The 18,909-nt window shown below is 44.0% G+C and overlaps 1 protein-coding gene across 2 annotated transcripts in view; it reads left to right on the top strand.

Moving 5' to 3' along the window:
* The first annotated feature begins 13,468 nt into the window (after positions 1-13,468).
* KRAS (KRAS proto-oncogene, GTPase) overlaps positions 13,469-18,909 on the top strand; it is a 23,457-nt gene continuing 18,016 nt past the window's right edge. For both annotated transcript variants that reach the window (XM_009493293.2, XM_009493292.2), the window contains exon 1: positions 13,469-13,579. In XM_009493293.2, coding sequence (XP_009491568.1) covers positions 13,469-13,579 — 111 coding nt within the window. The remainder of the gene's footprint in view (positions 13,580-18,909) is intronic.

Here is an 18,909-nt window from a genome sequence, read left to right as displayed (position 1 = left end):
CTGATTACAGAGGGCTGCTAACCCACACACAGGACCTACTGGGAACAGAGAGCATAAATGAATCATGATTGTCCCTTTCAGGCTGATCTGTTAATGTGTGTAGCCGCTCCCTTTCCACAAATACTCACATGTGTAGAGTGCCATAGAAAAGGTCTTGCCCTGTTAAATAGATGTGGAAACTTAAAGGAGGCTGTATAGAGCCTCGGAGTCCTGTACTGCCAGTGGGCTCAGGAGCACTCACCTGTATGCGCCGTCTCAGCTCATGTGAACAAGGCTTCCAAACTCTTACACAGTGCCTATGACATGTAGCTCATCCCCGTCAAGAGTGAGGTGGTTCCAGTAAGAAAAAGAAAACATTTGAGGCCTTCATTAACTTGTTGGCTATGTCCTCTGTAAAACTGTACAGTCTCTGCTCCTTAAACACCAAGTTAACATTAGTAACCAGAGACTACATCTTCCAGTTGGGCCAAGTGAAAAAGCAGCTCACGCAGTGAAGCCCACATCAGAAGCACATATGCTACATCTACACAGACAGTTTAGCCTGACTCTCAGTTCTCCAGATGGTTTTAACACTGTTTGCATCTGAATGGAAAAAAGCTCCAAACTGCATGTAAGTGGCATTCCCTAAGCACGCCTGTGAACCAGACTTACCTCCCCGCATTTGAGACACAGCAGGCCTGTGTCCTCCCCTCTGGTCACAGCCAGGACTCAAGCCGCCCATCAGCCCCACTGCCAGTGCTAAGTTCCTCCAGGACCGGCAGTGCCCCTCAGGGAAGTGCCCTGCTGCTCCCTGTTCCCTGTAAGGTCTCAGTTCAGCCTTCCCGCAGAGGCAGGGTACAGACTGAAGTAGGTTACTTTATCAGATATTGTTCCCTGGATGCCACTGCTCCTGTCCCTGGCACATGCTGTTGTCTCCACAATTGGCTATACCTCCCCCGTGGCTGCTTGGCTATACCTCCCCGTGGCTGCTTGGCTATACCTCCCCGTGGCTGCTGCGCTCATCGGGAGCTGCGTGAGTCAGAAGCCCTGGCCTGTCACTGAAGTTAAGATCTTGCCACTGTGCGGAGCAGGGATGCCTGCCATCTGGACAGACTTCAGACACGGTCAGAAGTAGGGCTTGGCCACAGCTCGGTCATGCTCAATCTCAAGCCGAATGTGAGTATGAACACAGCAATTTAACAGTTGACAGGGCGACAAACCCAGTGACTCATGTTTCTTCCTTAACCGCAATACTCTTCATCCTTCTACCTGCTCAGGGAAGGTCCACTGACAAGGAGCTGTTCTAGATACAGAAGTTCTCTCTGACATGAATTGAGATGTCAGCTTGTTCACAAGGAGTTATTTAGATGTCTTTGTAAAGTGAGAATGTGAATCAACAATTCAAAGGCCAAATTTGGGATAGAGATGGGCCTTACAGCAGGAGGACAATGTAGGGAATTGTTAACGGTTGACAGGCTGAAGTGTATGTTTATAAGGCTGATTCCCCCAGACTAAGTCTTATGAAAACTTTAAGTGTATTTGCGTCCTTGGTACATCTCCTACAAAACTAAATTGGCTTATTTATTGCATTTCCTCTAAAATACATATTTCTATAAATGGCAGGTTTTTCAGGAAAGGCTGATCAAAATCTGACAGGTAATAAAGGAAATGTATAGAAAAATTTCACTTCCCCCACTCACTCAGGTGTTAATGAAGTTTTAACAACATATTATTACAATTAGTTCTGATCTCACTTATGCTAGAGTCATTTCCAAGTGGCTTCATTGACTTCAGTATCCTCACTTTAGCTTATACAACCAGACTGATGGAAAATACTGTGTAAAAAGTCTAGCATGCTGATCTCTGTCTCCTGTTTCTTGTTTATGATTGCAAAGTTCCTGACTGCACTGAGATAGCAAAATGCAGTTTAATGGATGTGCGTAATGCTACAGTTTGCAACACCTTTTCAGTGGCTTTTTTCCCTCTTCTCTATTCTAAATGTGTACTTATAAAATATTTTGGAAGTCACATTTTTCCAGATGTCACCTGGTTATGAAGACCTCTTTAGTGATAAGTATTTCAGTGAAGTTCTTTTTAGAATTACTGTCCCAAGCACCACATCAGTTTAAAAAACTATAGTATAGAACTTTCTTCTGTAGGCTTTGAGAAAGGAGGAAGACTATCTTGTCTGTTCTTCTGATCAACTGCAACTCTGTCCTCATTTTGCTTAACACACTCTCTGGTGGTTTGTCTTATCTAGTTTTAAATGATTCATGCAGTAATACTTGAGTATCAGATAAAAGAGCAGTAATTTCCTGGGACAAATATTTGAAAGTATATATTTCCATTTTTAACAGCAATTAGTGAGAATAAATGAGGAATCTATAAACTAATCAATTACTTGACCATATCCTTCTTGCTTTACTTAGGAAGCAGTTCCTTGAGGCTTGGTTCTTTTCTCATTGCCACTTGTGTAATTATGGAGCAACTCCTCTAAGTAACTGGTGTCACCCCAGAGTAAAACTGACATACATGAGAGCTGAACCAAGTGTGATGGAGCTACCTCTCCAAGAAAAGCAAGCAGCAGTCAGGCCTTAGCTAAAATACTTCTGCCCCTTCGCCAAGCGGCAGCAAATTTTGATGTCTTGTAGGTCAGGTTTCCTCTCTAAGAGCAGGATACAGAGGTGCTGACTTGGGTATTTCCTTAGGGTAATGTGTCTATTTAAAGAACATATAGACACTTGCTGATTACCACAAGGGTGGTTATAAACAGCGCAGTCAATTCCCCTTTGCAGAAACACCATGGCCTTGTCCCAAGAAACAGATGCTTTGGTATCCTTTCTTTTCAGGGCTCTCACAAAACCAAGAGCCAGCTGTTTAGACACATCCAGCACCCGTTTCTCTCCTCCCTCCCTGCCTTTGAATGGGGGAAACCTTTGCCCAAGGCTCTGACCCCGTGGTGTGGAAAAGTGGCTGGATCATTAAGCCTGGCTTTTATATCTGTGCTCTGTTACACAAAGGACGCTCAGAAAAGTCTAAATGCTCAGACAAAGAGAAGAGCTTCAACCCACGGAGTATCCTTAACAATTCTGCATGCGTGGTTACTGCTTGGGATTTTTAACGTTTCTGTGAAGAATTTTATCATGGGTGTGATACATCATGTGCAAACCATTAACTCCTTTCACCATAGCCACGTATTTTCAAAAACAATAGTGCTCTTTATTAAAGCACTTAAAAATAGCATTCTAGTGCAAAAGGTTATCCAATGCCTTTCTACTGTGGAGTATGTCAGTGACTCTTGGACAGTTTGCAGTGCATGTCAGTGATTTATTTGTGAAATTCCTATAGAGCAGGGGCAAGCTGCAGAAAAGTCTTCACGCGTCAAATTCAATGATGTGTAATAAAAAATGTAACAGCTGATAATGCAAACATATTGAGGAGGTCGCAAAGAATACACTTTTGGTCTGCAAGGCTGTTGAGTGTTGGGATCTAAGGACAAGCAAACAGGAATCGTTGTTGCAAAGCTCAGATTTTATTTTAGTGTGGTCAGGGAGGGACTTACCAGGGTGATGGAAAGAGAGGAAGAGGCTGACGTTTATGGACACTTAACAGGGGACAGAGGCCGCTAGCTGGCTGCAGAGCCCTGCTGCAAGATGAGAGCTGGATCTGATCCTGGGACAAAGCCCTGGTCTTATCCTGATGCAGGGGTCTGGTAATGCTGACTCTCCTTAGGGCCTCAAATCACCAGCTAATGTAAATCAACACTGCTGTATTGCTTTCTATTGATAGAGGACATGAGCGGGTTCCAGTAATTTTAACCTAGTCTGCAGATTTACACCAGCTGAAAACCTGGCTCCAAGCAGACTGTGAGGGAATTTCCTTGACTTTTCTCCCCCTTCCCTTTAGAAATAAATTACTGCTGCGTGTTTTCCATTTTCCTATAAGCTTTCTATCCAATGACCCAAACACTCCAAAATAAACACGTACATTTCCTTCCTTGGTACTCTATGTCAGGATCTATTTAACTGCCTCTGCAAGAGCAAGCGTTCCTAAAAATCCTGCCGTTGTGATTAAACAGAAGTTTCTTTTATTTTTAGAACCATCTCTGAGTGTACATGTTACACCTCAGCAATACTTCCCGCTGTATTCACATTCTTGCAGTGCTTCTAGGTGCATTTCCTAGGGCTGTACACTGCTATTGGACTTACCAACCACCATTACACAAATTTTGCTATAACTTGTTCTAATTCAAGTCTGGAGTAAAGGCAGCCATTCCTGAATAATTCTAAGTGTGTAAGCTGGTAAATGTACAATGGAATCTCCTGAAATGAAGTGGGATGAAAACTGGATTACAGTGCAGCAAGTAGGACCTGTGATCTCGAGTACAGTGACCTTTTCTTAAAATGAAATTCTAGCATTGGAGAGTGTGTGTGTGTGAGGAAGCAGGTAACCAAACTGCTGCTGCTGCAGATATGTATTACTTCTTCCTGTGTTTATTTATTTATTATCACTTGTATCGTAGTAACAACCAAAGGCTTAAACTGAGATCAAAGAATTGTTTTGTAGGTTGCTATAAAATACATATATTAACATACATAATTTATTTGGGCTGGCTCTAGGTGTAGAGCGAGGACAGCAGACCAGGACAGTAAGGGAAGAGGCAGGAACAGTGTGGCCCCACTGTCTTTTTTGCCCACGCCTGTGACAGCGTGTGGAAGCTGCTGTGCCGAGGAAGAGCTTGGTTATGTGGGATAAAGATGACTAATATGGTTGGGACTGGCCATACCCAGCAGTAGCAACCACTTCCCCGTGCCTTGGCAGCAATGGGAACGGACAGTTCAGCTCACCAGAGGTTTTGTCCCAGTTACATATCCTTGTCTCCCACCAGAGAAGTGGCAAGGCCCTCTCTGCCTCTTTCGTTTGAGTTGCAAAACTCAGTTTCACCTATAGCTTTGGGAAGCCCTAAACTGGCTGCAATGGGATGTACTGGTATCACTCCACACACACCATATTCCTTTATGCTGGTGGAGGGTCTGGCCACAGGCGTTGTCCCGGACAGTTCACCATCTAACTTAATGCATTATGTAACAAAGAGGTGTGAGCACAAAATTTGGTATATTCAAGCTTGGTTTTCAGTTTACAGAATAATCTGCTCAGAGACTAGATGTGTTTTAAGTGCCCGATGACTGGGAACGTGGGTGCAAGCTTGCCCCTCTCCCTATGTAGAAGGCCACCACTTTGATTTAGCAGCCTTGTAAATTGTAAATGCACCCTGCCCACGCAGATTTTGGCACTGGTGTGCCTGAATGCGGAAGTCACAGGGCATGGGGAGTTCAGTCCTGCATCATTTGGGTGTGCCAAAAATACCATTCAGTAGGCCATATTTTAGCCTTTGGGAGAGCAGTGAATGAAAATCATTGACGGGTCATGAAGGTACTGCAGCAAGATACACGTGCGTCTTCATAGAAGGGGCAGCACCACATCTTCCATGAGAGAGTCTACGTAAGATGAGGCCAGCGTGCTCCTTGCCACCTGCTTTCAGGGTGTCCCAGCAGGAGTTAACGCAGCCCTGTGCTGACCAAGCTTCAGCTGGCAAACAACTGCATCCAGACCGTGGCCCCGATCGAGAAACAAGGATTTGCCAAACAGAACTTCCTGTGCGAAAGTGGTGATTTCAATTCAAACTTCTTGCTTGCCTGTCCTTTGCCTTGCCAGGATCTTGGGCTCCAAACCCGCCAGGCAGTTCCCTGGAGTGCAAGCCCGGGTGCCTCAGCTTTTCAGGCTCTGAGCTCTTCTGCTGTCTGAGAGGTCTGCAGACCACTGAGATCCGGGGCTTCCAGCCTTCCCTAAATCTGCAAGTTGTCCAGTGTCTCCAGTGGCTGAGTCTCCCAGGCTGGTTTATATCCCTGAAATAGCTGACTCCCAAGCACAGCAGTTTGTGAGGAGGGCTGCCCTGGGATTCTGCTTCCAGTTTCCCAGGGGAGCTGGGGAAATACATCCTGTCCAAGAAAAATGTGAACTGCTACTGCTGCTGGAATGCTTTTTACTGCTTTGAAAAACGTTAGGTCTTCATGCGTTGTCTTGAGCTGTAGCAACATGCTCGGCTTACAGGTCTAGGCAAAATAGGCAAAAGACTATTGGGGTGGAAAAAGGGACGTGGTTTCCAAAGTGCTGACAACAGTTTGATTTTTTTCCCTGAAGTAAAAAGCCTTCAGCAAAAGAGTAGCTGTCTTGGAAAGAAAATATTTCATTCTTTTTCTCTTTATGCACCATTTTAATATTTTTCCATGTGTTTCTGATCATCTCAGGGAGATGTATAGTTTTACCAAACTCTAGAGAAATAAAACTCTTGGTGAGCTAGAAATCAGCTACATCTCAAAGATTTTAATAATATCAAGGGATATGAGTGGATGCTAGTGGTGCTGAAGGGTAGGCAATGCTAACGTGTAAACCCAGGCATAAGCAAGTGGCAGAACTGCCATTGACTGAGAGCAGGATTGAACTCCAGGCCATGCCAAAAGGCAAAGTTAACCCAGTGTTTTACCTCCGTGTCTCTCCCAGCCTGGCTCAGCTGCACACACAGATTTCTCTCACCCATGCACAGGGTGCTCTTAAGCAGGATGGACTTAGCTGGAACCAAAGGTTTTTGCTCAAGCCCTCTCAGCTCTGCACTGAGAGCACAAGCCTTGCTAAGGCACTAGTTATTCTCCACGCTTCTCCCCAGTCAAAGAAAGAGAGACACAAAATTCATCAGGAGAGCGTCAGGGAGCAGCTGACCCCAGCACGACACAAAAAGCACAGGATGTAGCAAGGTATGCCGCCATGCAGCACTGCCAAGTTTCCTCAGCTGCCTGATTTCTCCCACCAGCTAGAGCTGGGGGGCAATACGCAGAGCCCGTCACTGTGCTGTGCCGAACACACCGACTCACGAGGATGGGAAAACAGGCAGGAGAGAGGTGGGAGCTGCTTGTGAGAAGTGGGTCATGCCAGGGCTGGCATTCCCTGTTCACCTCCTGCAGGTTCCACTTGAGGAGCAGATGTCTGGCATGCCTCAGGGCTATGTTTTGCTGCGACCGACCCAGTCACACTGCAAGTGTGTGGCGTGGAGCCTCCCCCACTGCTCTTCCACGCTGTCTCAAGTAGGAGAGATCCACTTCCCTGAGTCCTTCTTCCTAGTGTTTCTTTTTGGCGCCCTAAAGGCATGGGTGCAGCGGCATGGTGATCTTCCAGTGTGTCTAAAGCTCTTTTTCTCCCCATGAGGTGGTCTTCAGTCCCTTGAGAGACCCGTTAGATCTGCAGCGTTGCATACTCAGTTAGTTTTGGGTGCTGAGCTGCGGGTGCCAATAATGGAAATGAGGCATCTAATCACTTGGTTTAGAGAGGCAATTTGGATACCCCACTGATTTTTCCGAACATTTCTGGGCCTAATCGGAATGAAGCCCATTAAATTCAGTGGGCTTTGGATGATTTCCTATATACACAAAACTTGAAAAATTATGCTTTAAAAGGAATACCAAAGTTAAATTGGGAAATTTTAACAATTCTCTTTGTATTTTAATTTAGTGGCTGTATGCTGACAAAATAATTAGAGAGATGCTATGTTAATTAATGCCAGATGACATTAGTGGCATGGCAAAAGCATCCAGTTTTCTAAAGAATAGTTCACAGTTGAACTGTTCCTCTCTCCCCACCCCATTTTTAACAGGGAACTATATTCAAAAAGTCAGAGACAGCTGAATTAAACCAAAAGTCAAAGCATTTGCAAATACCAGTAATCTGTATCTTAGCACGTTACTTTCAAGCCAAGTCTAATGTTATTGCAGAAAAATACATTAACCATATTTCCTTAGCGCCTACATATAAAAAAGAAGGAAGGGTTGCAAGACCTTGCGCTATTCTTGTGTTTAAAGTGGGTAGCGGACAACCTAGCTGCCACTGAAGCCAAAGGGGCAGAACCTGGACTTGTGCTTTATATAGCTGAGCATTTGAAAGGTAATTTTGGTTTAGAGTTTGTAGATTTCTTGGAGTCCATCAGATAATTTGAAAAGGATTTGCAGTGTCAAAGCAAAACATGTTCACATTCATTGTGAGTCCTGTGCTTATGATATACCGTGTGAGTTCATCTATGTCAAACTTCCATCTATACATGTAAAATTACTAGGAGGTCCATACCACTACAGGAAATTTGATAGGGCACAAAAATTAACACCCCATGAGAACTATAGCCTTTATTTTAATATAAACTCACATATTTAAAATTGTGTATATATAGATATTTATCTATGGTTGTAAATATTTATATATCTAAGTTCACTGTTTGCTGTCCTATATATGTCTTGTAGATCCTGTCTTGAGCAGAGTTAGTGAGTTAAAAGTCTTGGGGAATATAATTGTATCCTGCTGCGTCAGCAGACAAAAATTTGTAAGGGCCTTTGCACTGCTCTAGATAGGACTTAAAAAGAAAAATCTTCTGTAGGTGGTCTTAATGACGATAGCGCAGCATAATGAAGTTGGCAGGACTTCCCTAGAAGTCTTAATTTTCCTGGGAGGAGAAGAGGAAAAGGTAAAAACTGAAGGCTGATATATCCCAAAGGACAGGAATGTCTCAAACGCTGCTTCCGGGTGACACATGGAATCTTCCACGAGAGCAAAGTAGCGTGCCTGCATAAAACAAAACACACAGCCCATATGAACGCACACAGGCAGGTCAAATGTCTTCAAAAACTTTGTCATGTAAACACTTCACTTGTGCAGGCTGATCAGGTAGTGTCTGTCCTTGCACAAAGTGCCATAATGGTGGCCTAAAAGCATGACACCACCGTCAACGGCAGTATTGTGGCCTCTGGCTAAACCAGCTGAAGTATAACTGAAGTGTGCTTATGCGTGGCCAGGACTGAATCTATATTGCTGGTTATCTGACAATGTATGCATCACTACCGGCCGTACCAGCCAGGGATCCTTGGCCTATCTATGTGTGACAGAAAAATTCTCTTTACTAATATTCCTAATTCACGGCAGGCAAACTTGAAGTTGCACAAACCCACTTATCTTCCTGTAGTAACTCTACATTGGCTTTGCATCTGCTTTGCATAGAGTTCAATGCCAGGAAAAGCCACAGGAAAATTAACTCTTGTCTCAGCTTGTCTGACACTCTCTGTTAACAGAGAAGGCTTACTATTTATCTTGAGGCTGGAGCTGTATTTTACATTTCCTCCCCCCCCCCACCTCGCAACCGCTGACGCGTAGTGAAAGCTCATATATTCTCAAAGTTAAAATGTCACTGAGTTTATTGTATAATGTTTAGGATTGGGCAAATCTGAGTGGCGTAAATATGTGGCTGATGGGATTATACTTGGCCTAGTCCTTGATATCATAAGGGAAGCATCTTGTTGGAGTAAGGAGCCATGACTGGTGATTTGCCCTCTAAGATCCATATCCACAGAGGATGCAGAAGACTGGGACTGGAAAATTTTAATGAAAATGTGAAGAAGCCTTTGAATTGATGAATATGCTTTAACTTAACAAAAGTATTTAGCTCTAGCACACCGAAGTGTTTTGGGATTTGAGAGCGTGCATCTTCTTTGCCTGCGTTCAGAATTCTCTGTGCAAATTGCACCAAAGAAACAATCACCAAAATGAAGTCGGTAACTCATAGACAGCACTTCTGCAAAGTCTGGGAGGTTTTGCATCACCTGTGCTGACTTTTCACCAGCTTTCGTATCAATGCAGTGTATGGGTCGACACTTGATATTTTTGATCAGCTCATTTATTTGAGCTTGTTTTCAAACCACTTCACACGTAAGCCTGAGAAGCTATTTCTAAATGAAATTTAATTAAAGCAAACAGCAATTTCATATTAGACATTTATAAACAAATCTGTGCACTAAAAAAAAAAAAAAATCAAGCTTTGCATTCTGCTTTTTCCAGAATCCTAACAATTCATTTTCCCTCCTAACAATATGCAAAATGATTGCACATTTCATTGAGATTGTATGGAGATATGACAATTCAAGCTGTCATCAGGACCTGAAGTTTCCACAACAGAGGTTCTACCAAAGGCAGCTGCTCTCCGGATACTCTTCTGATCCCAGCTGTGACTCTGTGGGTTTGCAGATGAGCAGCGTCTCCCCATATAAAGCCCTGTAGATGAGAACAAACCATCCAAGCTGTTTGTGGAACACCAGCATTATGTGCAGAACTGGGCAAGTTTTCCTGTTAGGCAGGCATTTTCCCACTGCATTAGGAAGAACCGCAACACTCAAATAGTTTTCCTAAGGGGGCAAAATACAAACGTGAGATCCGGCTATCCTAAAATTGCTGATCAGGGCGTTTACCTCAGTTACTGAACATCTGCATTCAAATCCTTTCTTCGCCTCTTTCACACCACAGATGGGAATGTGGGTTTCCCACATCCCAAGCTTGTGGTTTTACCACCAGGCTACTTGTTCTTTGAAAGCAGGTCTGTCTTTTGGTTTTTACATCTGCTCATGTGAGGTAGCCTACTTAATAAGCAAACTGAATCACTCAGTTTTCGCTCTAATTTGCGAGATGATTTCATGTTACACCGTCATATGTATTTTTGCGAGTCTTTTTTATCAAGGCTGTTGGGAAACAATCTAAGAAGAGCATTTAACACAAAAATGACCGGGTTACTAACACCTAAATCACTGGGAGAGGAGAAATGGGGATCATGCAGTTTCCCAATTTCATTTTCTCCACAGTTCATGACAATATGTACCCCCCCACTGCATACGAGTATCCTTACAGAAGCTCCCATAAGAGTCCGTCGGACTTTTGTCACTTATTTCAGTGACAGAAAAGACTCGTTTCAAGAATACAAAGCTCGTTGATCTTTTGCAGTCTCTGCCTGAAGGGACACCGCGTTTCACACAACAGCTCAAAGGTGCGTTTGTTTTCCACCCGAGTCTTAACACCTTAGCATCAGGGAGTAGCGCTGAACACCACCACAGGGGCTTTGGCTTACTTAACGTGAATTAATCACAGGAACACACTTTCTAAAGTAGACGGCATAGTCCCAGAGGGTTAATGCCTTCGATGCTCAGCTGGGTATGGCCCAACAGCAGAGCCTCTTAGATGCACACCAAGAATGAAAGGAGCTGGAAGTTGTCACACGCGGTCGCAGAGAACAAAGCTCCAGCCTCTTAAATTAAAGCGCTTGAACACCAGATGTGTAGACACAAGGTATTTATTTTTGACCTTGCAATTTAAAGAGGGAAAGCAAAACTGGGCAAATTAATCCCTTGTGTGAGCCAGTCGACATCGCTGGAGTTGCCCTCGGAATAAGCTTCATTGGGAATAAGGTTCACTACCTTTGTCTGAGACCTGGTGACGCATTTCAAAAAAATCTTACCGCTTGGGATGTAACGCAGGCCTGTAAATGACATTATAGTATATTCATCTACGCATTAGAGCCTTTCAATTACAGGGAATTATGGTTTTGGCCTTTTAATAAGTAAACAGGCTTCACTGTGCAATTGTTAACTTGCTGCTAAAAAAACCCCTTGCGTTGATTAACTTTTATACAGGACATCCCGGTAGCTATAATACAGCCTTGCATTTTATTTCGAAAGGAGCGAAAGCCGACCAACTTTAAGGGGTGCCTAAGTTTCGCAGCAGTCCCGCAAGGCCTCTGCTGACATTTTCGTGATCGGCTACGGATAAAAACGCTTTTTATGTTTAGCCGGACACCGTCTTACGCCCGCCCGGGGCCGGGCAGCCAACGCGCTCCCCTCAGGACGAACCGGCGGGAAGCCCGAGGGCGGCACTTCGGCCTCTTGCCCTCAATCCCCCGCTCCCGGGAGCCGTGCGCCCCGCGTCCCCGTCGGCGATGAGGGAGGGGGAAATGGCGAGGAAGAAACGCTGGAATTGTACTTATTTCCCTTCGCCACCCTCCAGCGCCACACTTCCCGGCCGGGCTTTCCCCTCACAAAACGCCGCCTCCGAGGCCTCGGTGCCCGCAACGGCCGGCCCCCACCCCTCCTCCCGCCGCGCCGCCTCAACCGCCCGCGGCCGCGGGCGGTTGAGGCGGCGCGGCGGGAGGAGGGGGAGGAGGAGGAGGAGGAGGAAGAGGAGGGAGGGGCCGGCGCTGCCGCAAGGGGCGGGGGAGCGCGGAGCGCATCGATCGCGGCCGTCCATCCATCCATCCACCCATCCACCCTCTCGGCGCTCGGCTCCCTCGGCAGCTCCAACCCCAGCCCTCCCCGTCCCCCGCCATTTCAGACCGGGACGGAAAGGGACGCGGAGCCACCGCCGCGGCGGGGCGGGCGAAGGGAGGCGCCGGCGTGCTCCCGCGGCCCGCTGCAGCGCCAGGCAGGTATCCGCCTATCCCTACGGCGCTGAACCGGGACGAGCCGCCGCGCTTGCTTGCTTACCCCTCTTTCCCTTCGAGGTGGGGCAGCGGGAAGCGGTGCGGCTTCCCGGAGCCCGGCACCCCCCCCCTCCCCCCCCGCCCCGTCCCCCTTCCTCCTCTCGGCGTCGCCCCGCGGAGGGGCAGAAACGCCGGCAACGGGGCGGGGGCCGCCTCCCGGCGCCTGTCCCGCTGCCGCCCGCGGGGCTGCGCCCTGCCCCGCTCCCCCTCCGCCGGCATCCCCCGGAGCAGCCTTCGCCTGCCCCTCCGCCGTCCTTCCCCGCGGCGCGGGCGGTGGCTCGGCGGGAGGGGGCGGCGGGACAGGTGGCCAACGCCCTCCGGGAGCCCGGCACCCGGCGGCTTATGCCGAGTCAACCCCCCCACCCCTCCCCTTTCCCTCTTTTTTTTTTTTTTTTTTTTTTTCCCCTTAATCTTTTTTTCTCCTCCTCCTCCTCCTCCCAAATCTTTAAAACCCCCGTGCGCGGGGCCGAGGCGCCGGGCCGGAAAGTTTCGGCGGCCCGGCCGCGTCGCTGACTGCTGGCGGAGGGGAGCCGGGGCGGGGCGGGCAGCGGCACCCCGAGCCCCGGGGGAGGCGGGGGGCTCCCGCGGCGGGGCTCGCCCGGGCTTAAAAAAAAACGACTGGGGAGGCGAAGCAGTGCTCGCACCCGAGCCTGTCCGGTCACAGCCCTTTGCGGGAGGCGGGTCCCCGGGTTTGTGGCTCGACCTGAGGGGCGCTCGGTTCGGCCCGGCTTTCGTAAAAATCCCAGAGGTCTCGCAGAGTCGCCGGGGGGCTTTGGGAGAAAGCAGCGGAGAACAAAATCTCTGCCCCGCAAGAAATACTCGTTGACCTTTTTCAGAATTTAGCGTATCCTTGCTTTTTTCCGCCCCCCCCCCCCCCCCCTCGCCCTGTAACCTGTGCCTTTCGGCTTAGTGCCCGCGCTGCGTTTCCCATAAAATTGTTCCCTCTTAGCTTTTTGTCTTGTCTTTGCGGGAGGGAGTTGCTTTCCGGTAATAGTAAAGGAACCTGATACTGAATGAAAACGCACCAACAGCATCCTCGTTGCTCGGGCTCTGACTATTTCTGCTTAACGTTGGTTTCTTTGTCATCAGGTCTGCTAAAAAATGACAGAATATAAACTTGTTGTCGTTGGAGCTGGTGGTGTAGGCAAGAGTGCCTTGACAATACAGCTAATTCAGAATCACTTTGTGGATGAATATGACCCTACAATAGAGGTAAACGCTCTCATACTTTTTGTGAAGAGAGGCTATCAGTAATAATGGTAGCTGTTTACTTTTGGACAGTTACAACAAAAACATAGAACAAAGCTTTAAAATAAAAAGAGCTCAGAGATAATGGTCAGCATCGGACCAGCGTTGGAGAGGAAATCACTGTGCTTCCTTGATCTGGCTGTGGAACAACAGCTGCAGTAAAAAAAATTAACGATTTTAATCAATTAACGTATGCTGTTAATTGCCATGTTTCATTGGACGGTTTGGATGCATGTTTGTAGGATCTCGGTGACAAAGTGTATCTTCATGGCTTTGCATGCAACCTCTTAAACATGACTTTCCTTTTTGATACTAAGAAGGAAAACTTGTAGTTATGAAATGTATGTGTCAAGTTTTGTCAGCGCCTGTCATTAGGAACAGTTTCACACGGTAAGAAATGTTATGGTGAACGAAGCAAAAATTTAGAGCCTGTTTTTTTTTTTACACACACCAGTCTGTGTTTCCGTATCTAGAAAAAATGTTGTAAGATAGCTGCGGTAGTGGATTCTTTGGCACAGTTCCTCAAAATCTGAAATTGTATTTAAGCTTTAAAAGTTGCAATATTTTAAAGGTTTTTAATGAGTAGGCAAGCTCTGCCTTTTAAATATAAGAAAAATATCAGTGTTGTCTGAAATCTCCTGTGGATCGTTGGATTTAATAACCTCAGACCATATAAAAGGAGAAATGACGCTGTAATTTACCCAAGATTTTTATGTTTCCCAGCACTGAAAGTCTATAGCTTATGACTTCATTTATATGTTTATACAGGGGGGCACTTCCAAGCTCACTTGAAGGGATCACAAAGATTTAAACCTAGGCTTAAAATGGTGAATTGGAAAATGGCTATGCAGTTGTTTTCAGGTAGACATAAGCGAAAGGAGCCAGTGCCCTGAGATGGTAGGAAGCAGTCTTGCTTCAGTGAAGTACAGGCCTGAGTTAATGTGCCCCAAATAGAAATGTGTTGGCTTGAGTTTGAGTTTACCTTAATGTGCCTGTGTGTCATCTTGTCTCTCTGTTGCATGGCCAAGTAACCTCATGTATGCTTCTAGAAGATTTTGTGAATAGACCTACGGAGAGAGGAGCAGTGTTTGGCTTGCACTAGGAGAGCAGCTCTTTCAGTTACTAAGATGTGAAATCTTAAAACACAACAACCCAAAACATGCTGAAAAACAGAAAACACACACAACTCATTGAGAGGAGCAAACAAAGTGGGATTTTTTTTCCTGCAAAAGGAACTTTGGAGGATGTTGGTCTCTGTGATACTTGTTCATAATCATCTGGGTTTCTCTTAGGTTAGAGGAGTGTTTGTGCATTATAAAAAGTACTGTGGAGGTTTTAGGTTTTAAGTTGTCATGTAAAGCCAGAACTGTGTAAACAGTTTAGGAACACAAAAACGTAAATGCCAGTATTCCTAAATCACTTGAGGGGTTTTGTTAATCTCCAAGCTGAGTATTTTGAGGAATACCGAATACATTTTAATGTAAAATAATAAAATGAAAATATGGTTCTTTATAGAAAGAATCTAAAATTCCAGAACGGTGGCTTTTATCTGATAGTGTGCAGGATGACTATAACACTGTGGTGTGATCCAGAATCTGTTCTTCTGAAAGAAAGGAACCTTTAAGCTAATGGGTTTTACCAGGATCCACAGCTTGTCACATGCAACAGTATTAATCTTCTGCAACTCCTACCAGTTCTTGTCTGAATACTAGTTACCATTTTTGTCTTCTAAATTCTGAGACCTTAACGATGGAGACTCTATCTTCCTACTGATGTGGTAAATCACTTTGTATGCGCTCACAGGGCTATAGTCATGTAGGTAAGCTTGTAGGAAAGAAATCACGCAGTTAGAAGAAGAGTGGTCTGTGATTTGGAGTGGCAAACAGGTTGCAGAGAATGGGCTTGTAATTGGGTTTACATGCTTCAGTCCTTGCCTGGGCAGAATCCCATTCAGTTGAGAAGGGTTGCTTGACTGCGCTTCCTGTATAGATGCAGTTGCGGTGGTAGGGGCTGATCAACGAACAATAGCTGTAGAGTGTTTTTTATGCAGTATGAGGAAATAAAGCTAAAGTTGCTTTGGCTGGTAAATAATAACAGTGAAGACGGTTCAGTAGTGTCACTACTATCGTTTCTCACTTACTGCTGTTTCTTTCATTGCTGTAAGGCAGTTGCCAAAATACTTATTTCCCTTGCAGATAAATAATCAAGCTAAATATTTTGGGGCAGACAGAGAAAGGAGTTCAGTGTTTGTTATCTACAGTGGGTTCCATAACTGCACAGTTACTGAATAATTTTAAGTCTTTCCTGTGATTAACAAAATGAAACTCAACACTTCTAGAAACTCAACACTTCTAGAATTCTCATGTTGGGAAGACGTGATGCAGTTCAAGAGAGGAAAACATATGCTAGTTACTTAATCACAGGTGCATTTACAATGTTAATGTTGTTGCTGTCTTCAGTGGAATAGACTTAATGATTCAACAAATAACTTGTTTGGAAAATGTCAAGTTTCATGGGCTGCTTGAGTATTTTTTTTACTTACATCTGAGCATAGCTACCGACGGCGGGCAGGGGGAGGAATTAAAATGAGTGCACGTTTGGGTGGCTACTGTTATTCAAATATACATGCTTTATATATGTTTCATAATTTCATATCTTATTTACAGTAGATGTCCAAACACAGATTTATAGCCAAGCAATTTTAAGTGTTTCTTTAACTGTATGTACACTAACCCTTGTAAATCTGGCCTAATACACTGAACAGTTGGACTAGTGCCCTCTACTGGTCGAAGTTTGTTAAATCTTTATTTGCTGTATCTTGTGTGGTAATATAATTTTAATTTATTTTATTTTTTTTTTTTACAGCTTCGGCATGGTTTAGTGGTAAATATATGCCATCTTTTAAATGTCCTAGAGGAAGAACAGCTTTCCTAGTTGCCTGTCAGAGCTTTTTCAATTGGATTAGCAAAATCCGTCAGCTGATTTAGGAATACTGATATTTAAGTCTGTGTTCTTAAATGACCTATGCACCTGTGAAACTTCCACCAATATTTAGTAATAGCTTAGTCTTAGTAGCTGTGATATTTTAATATTAAATCACTGGTGTAATGGGCTTTTACAAAATAATAGTTACTAGATTAGATGGAATTTATTAAGTGGTGTGTCTTTTTCTTTTTTAAGATGAATTCCGTATGTAGTTTAGATCTGAGACTTCCTATCATGTTTTCTTATCGGTGCTTGGGAACAGATGGAATTATTACTCCTTTAGCATAATTCATGCTGATTTTTATGGCTTGTGAAAGGCCAATAAAAGCAGGTTAAGTGATTAATGAAATTAAAACTTTTTGATATAGATATGCTGAGTCTGTATACTGGGGAAACATTGCAAATTCATATTTAGAGTCAGGTACTACTTTGAATTTAACTTCTAGTTTGCATTTTGTTTCTACTTAATAGCCTTATACTGGATGTTTCTTCGTTGTTTCTTCATTACATTTATTACTGCAAATCTTCCAATGTGCAGTAAAGCTACTGGATTTTTATAAATGATGACATTTATAGATTAGAAGGTTGGGGGGGGGGGTTTGTTGTTGAAGGGCAGTGTGGCCATTTGGGTTCCACAACTGCATTTTGAAGCAGAAGCGCCACAAGTACTGTAGTGGCATAACTTTTATTTTTGTACATCCTACATTCTGTTTTGCAGGACTTGATAATTTTTACAGTATGGTAACACTTAAGCAAATTTTATCTGGGGTATGTTTACATTGGTATTCACCATGATGGGGGATGGGGGTCCCAGTAGCCTGGGCTTTTAATGCAGTGCTTCAGTTTCTTTCCTACAGTGACAAATGTGATTTCAGGTTTGATGTTTGGGGGGGGAAGGGGCGGGGCACGCAAAAAAGCAAGGTGTTTATTATTTCAGTAGCTTGGAAGGAAATCGTAAGCTTGAATTTTCTCTCCCACGTCTTTCTTTTCCTTCCGCCTCAAATCCCCTTTCTAGTTTGTGACAAAATTTTCTCTCCGGAAGTGGGCAAAACAGATATCACTTCAAAGCGTTCCTTCTTTTTGTACCTGTGTTGTGCTTTATGCTGGTGCATCTTTGCTAGCTAAAGCCAACAGTTCTTAAAAGTGATTTTCTTTTCTCCTAACAATGATTTTCTTTGATGAAAATTACTTAAAGCTTTTGTTTAGAGCTCAGTTGAGGGGAATTTCTTTTCCTTTGAAGTGCTAAGGTGTGAAGGAGTAATATAGGCTTTTCAAGAACTGTTTTTCATATTTTTAAATGAGCAGTCAAATTGCAAGAAGAGAAAAAATGAAAGCTTTGTAAATATGCCTAGTATAATGATAGAAGTTTTACTAGTACTTCACTATGAACTGTGATAAAGATGTCTTAGGACATGGGGGATCTGCTATTGAATTTAAGTGAATTGGAATAATGATGTGTCTTTTGGGGCTGGATTTTTTTGGTGTGGGTTTTTTTTCTTTTTCTCTAAGCAATGAGATGGAATATTAACCTTATCTTAAAACACGTTTGAGCTTGTGTATCTGTCTCAGCTGTATCAATATTTAAACGTGGTGTATAAGTTTCTAAATAAGTTATGTACTTCTTACTTGAACACTGAATTTGCACTTCTGTGAAATAACTATGTCCAAAATCATGTTGGAGGTAAACTTGTATCTTTAAGGTGAACAGTCAATATTGTTTTTCCTGATACTGTTAAATGTCATCCAGGCTCAAGATAAATATGAGATTACTGTGTGTGTTTAGGTTAGGATACTGATTCTATACAGTTATCTCCTGCTTGTTTTTTTAGTGTGAGCAACAGGAAAGAAGAGAGCCTTTTGTAAAAATGCAAATAGATAGAAAGTGCGCAGGAGTAGGTGTACTGTGCTTAAAATGGGTACAAAGGAAGGAAGGTCATTCTGAATTCATCTTGAAGTTGGCTAGAAGTGCAGCTTTAATTCTTTAATTCCCTTCTCAGTAGCTTATGTTCACTTACGTATAGTGTTAAAAAGAACAGTGGCAATATTGTGTTAATCTCTAGCTAAAGGATCTGAAAGGTAATACTGAGATTTTGTGTTTATACCTTTTATTTGTTACAAGTACTTTTTACTGAGAATAATTCATGACACTGCTCAATGACCTGTTTTTAAAGCTTATTGACATGGGTTTGTTTCAAATATATAGATATTTGTAGAAAATAAAGTTATTGGGAAAGTAATGCTTATGTTTTTATTGGTAAAACTATGTATTCCTGGAAGCCTAGCACCAAAAAGAGCTGTAAATAGACATT

This window comes from Pelecanus crispus, chromosome 1 (assembly GCF_030463565.1).
Source record: "Pelecanus crispus isolate bPelCri1 chromosome 1, bPelCri1.pri, whole genome shotgun sequence".
Classification (NCBI taxonomy): Eukaryota; Metazoa; Chordata; class Aves; order Pelecaniformes; family Pelecanidae; genus Pelecanus; species Pelecanus crispus.
Note: the sequence above shows the minus strand (reverse complement) of the source record. Positions and strands in the feature narration are given on the sequence as shown.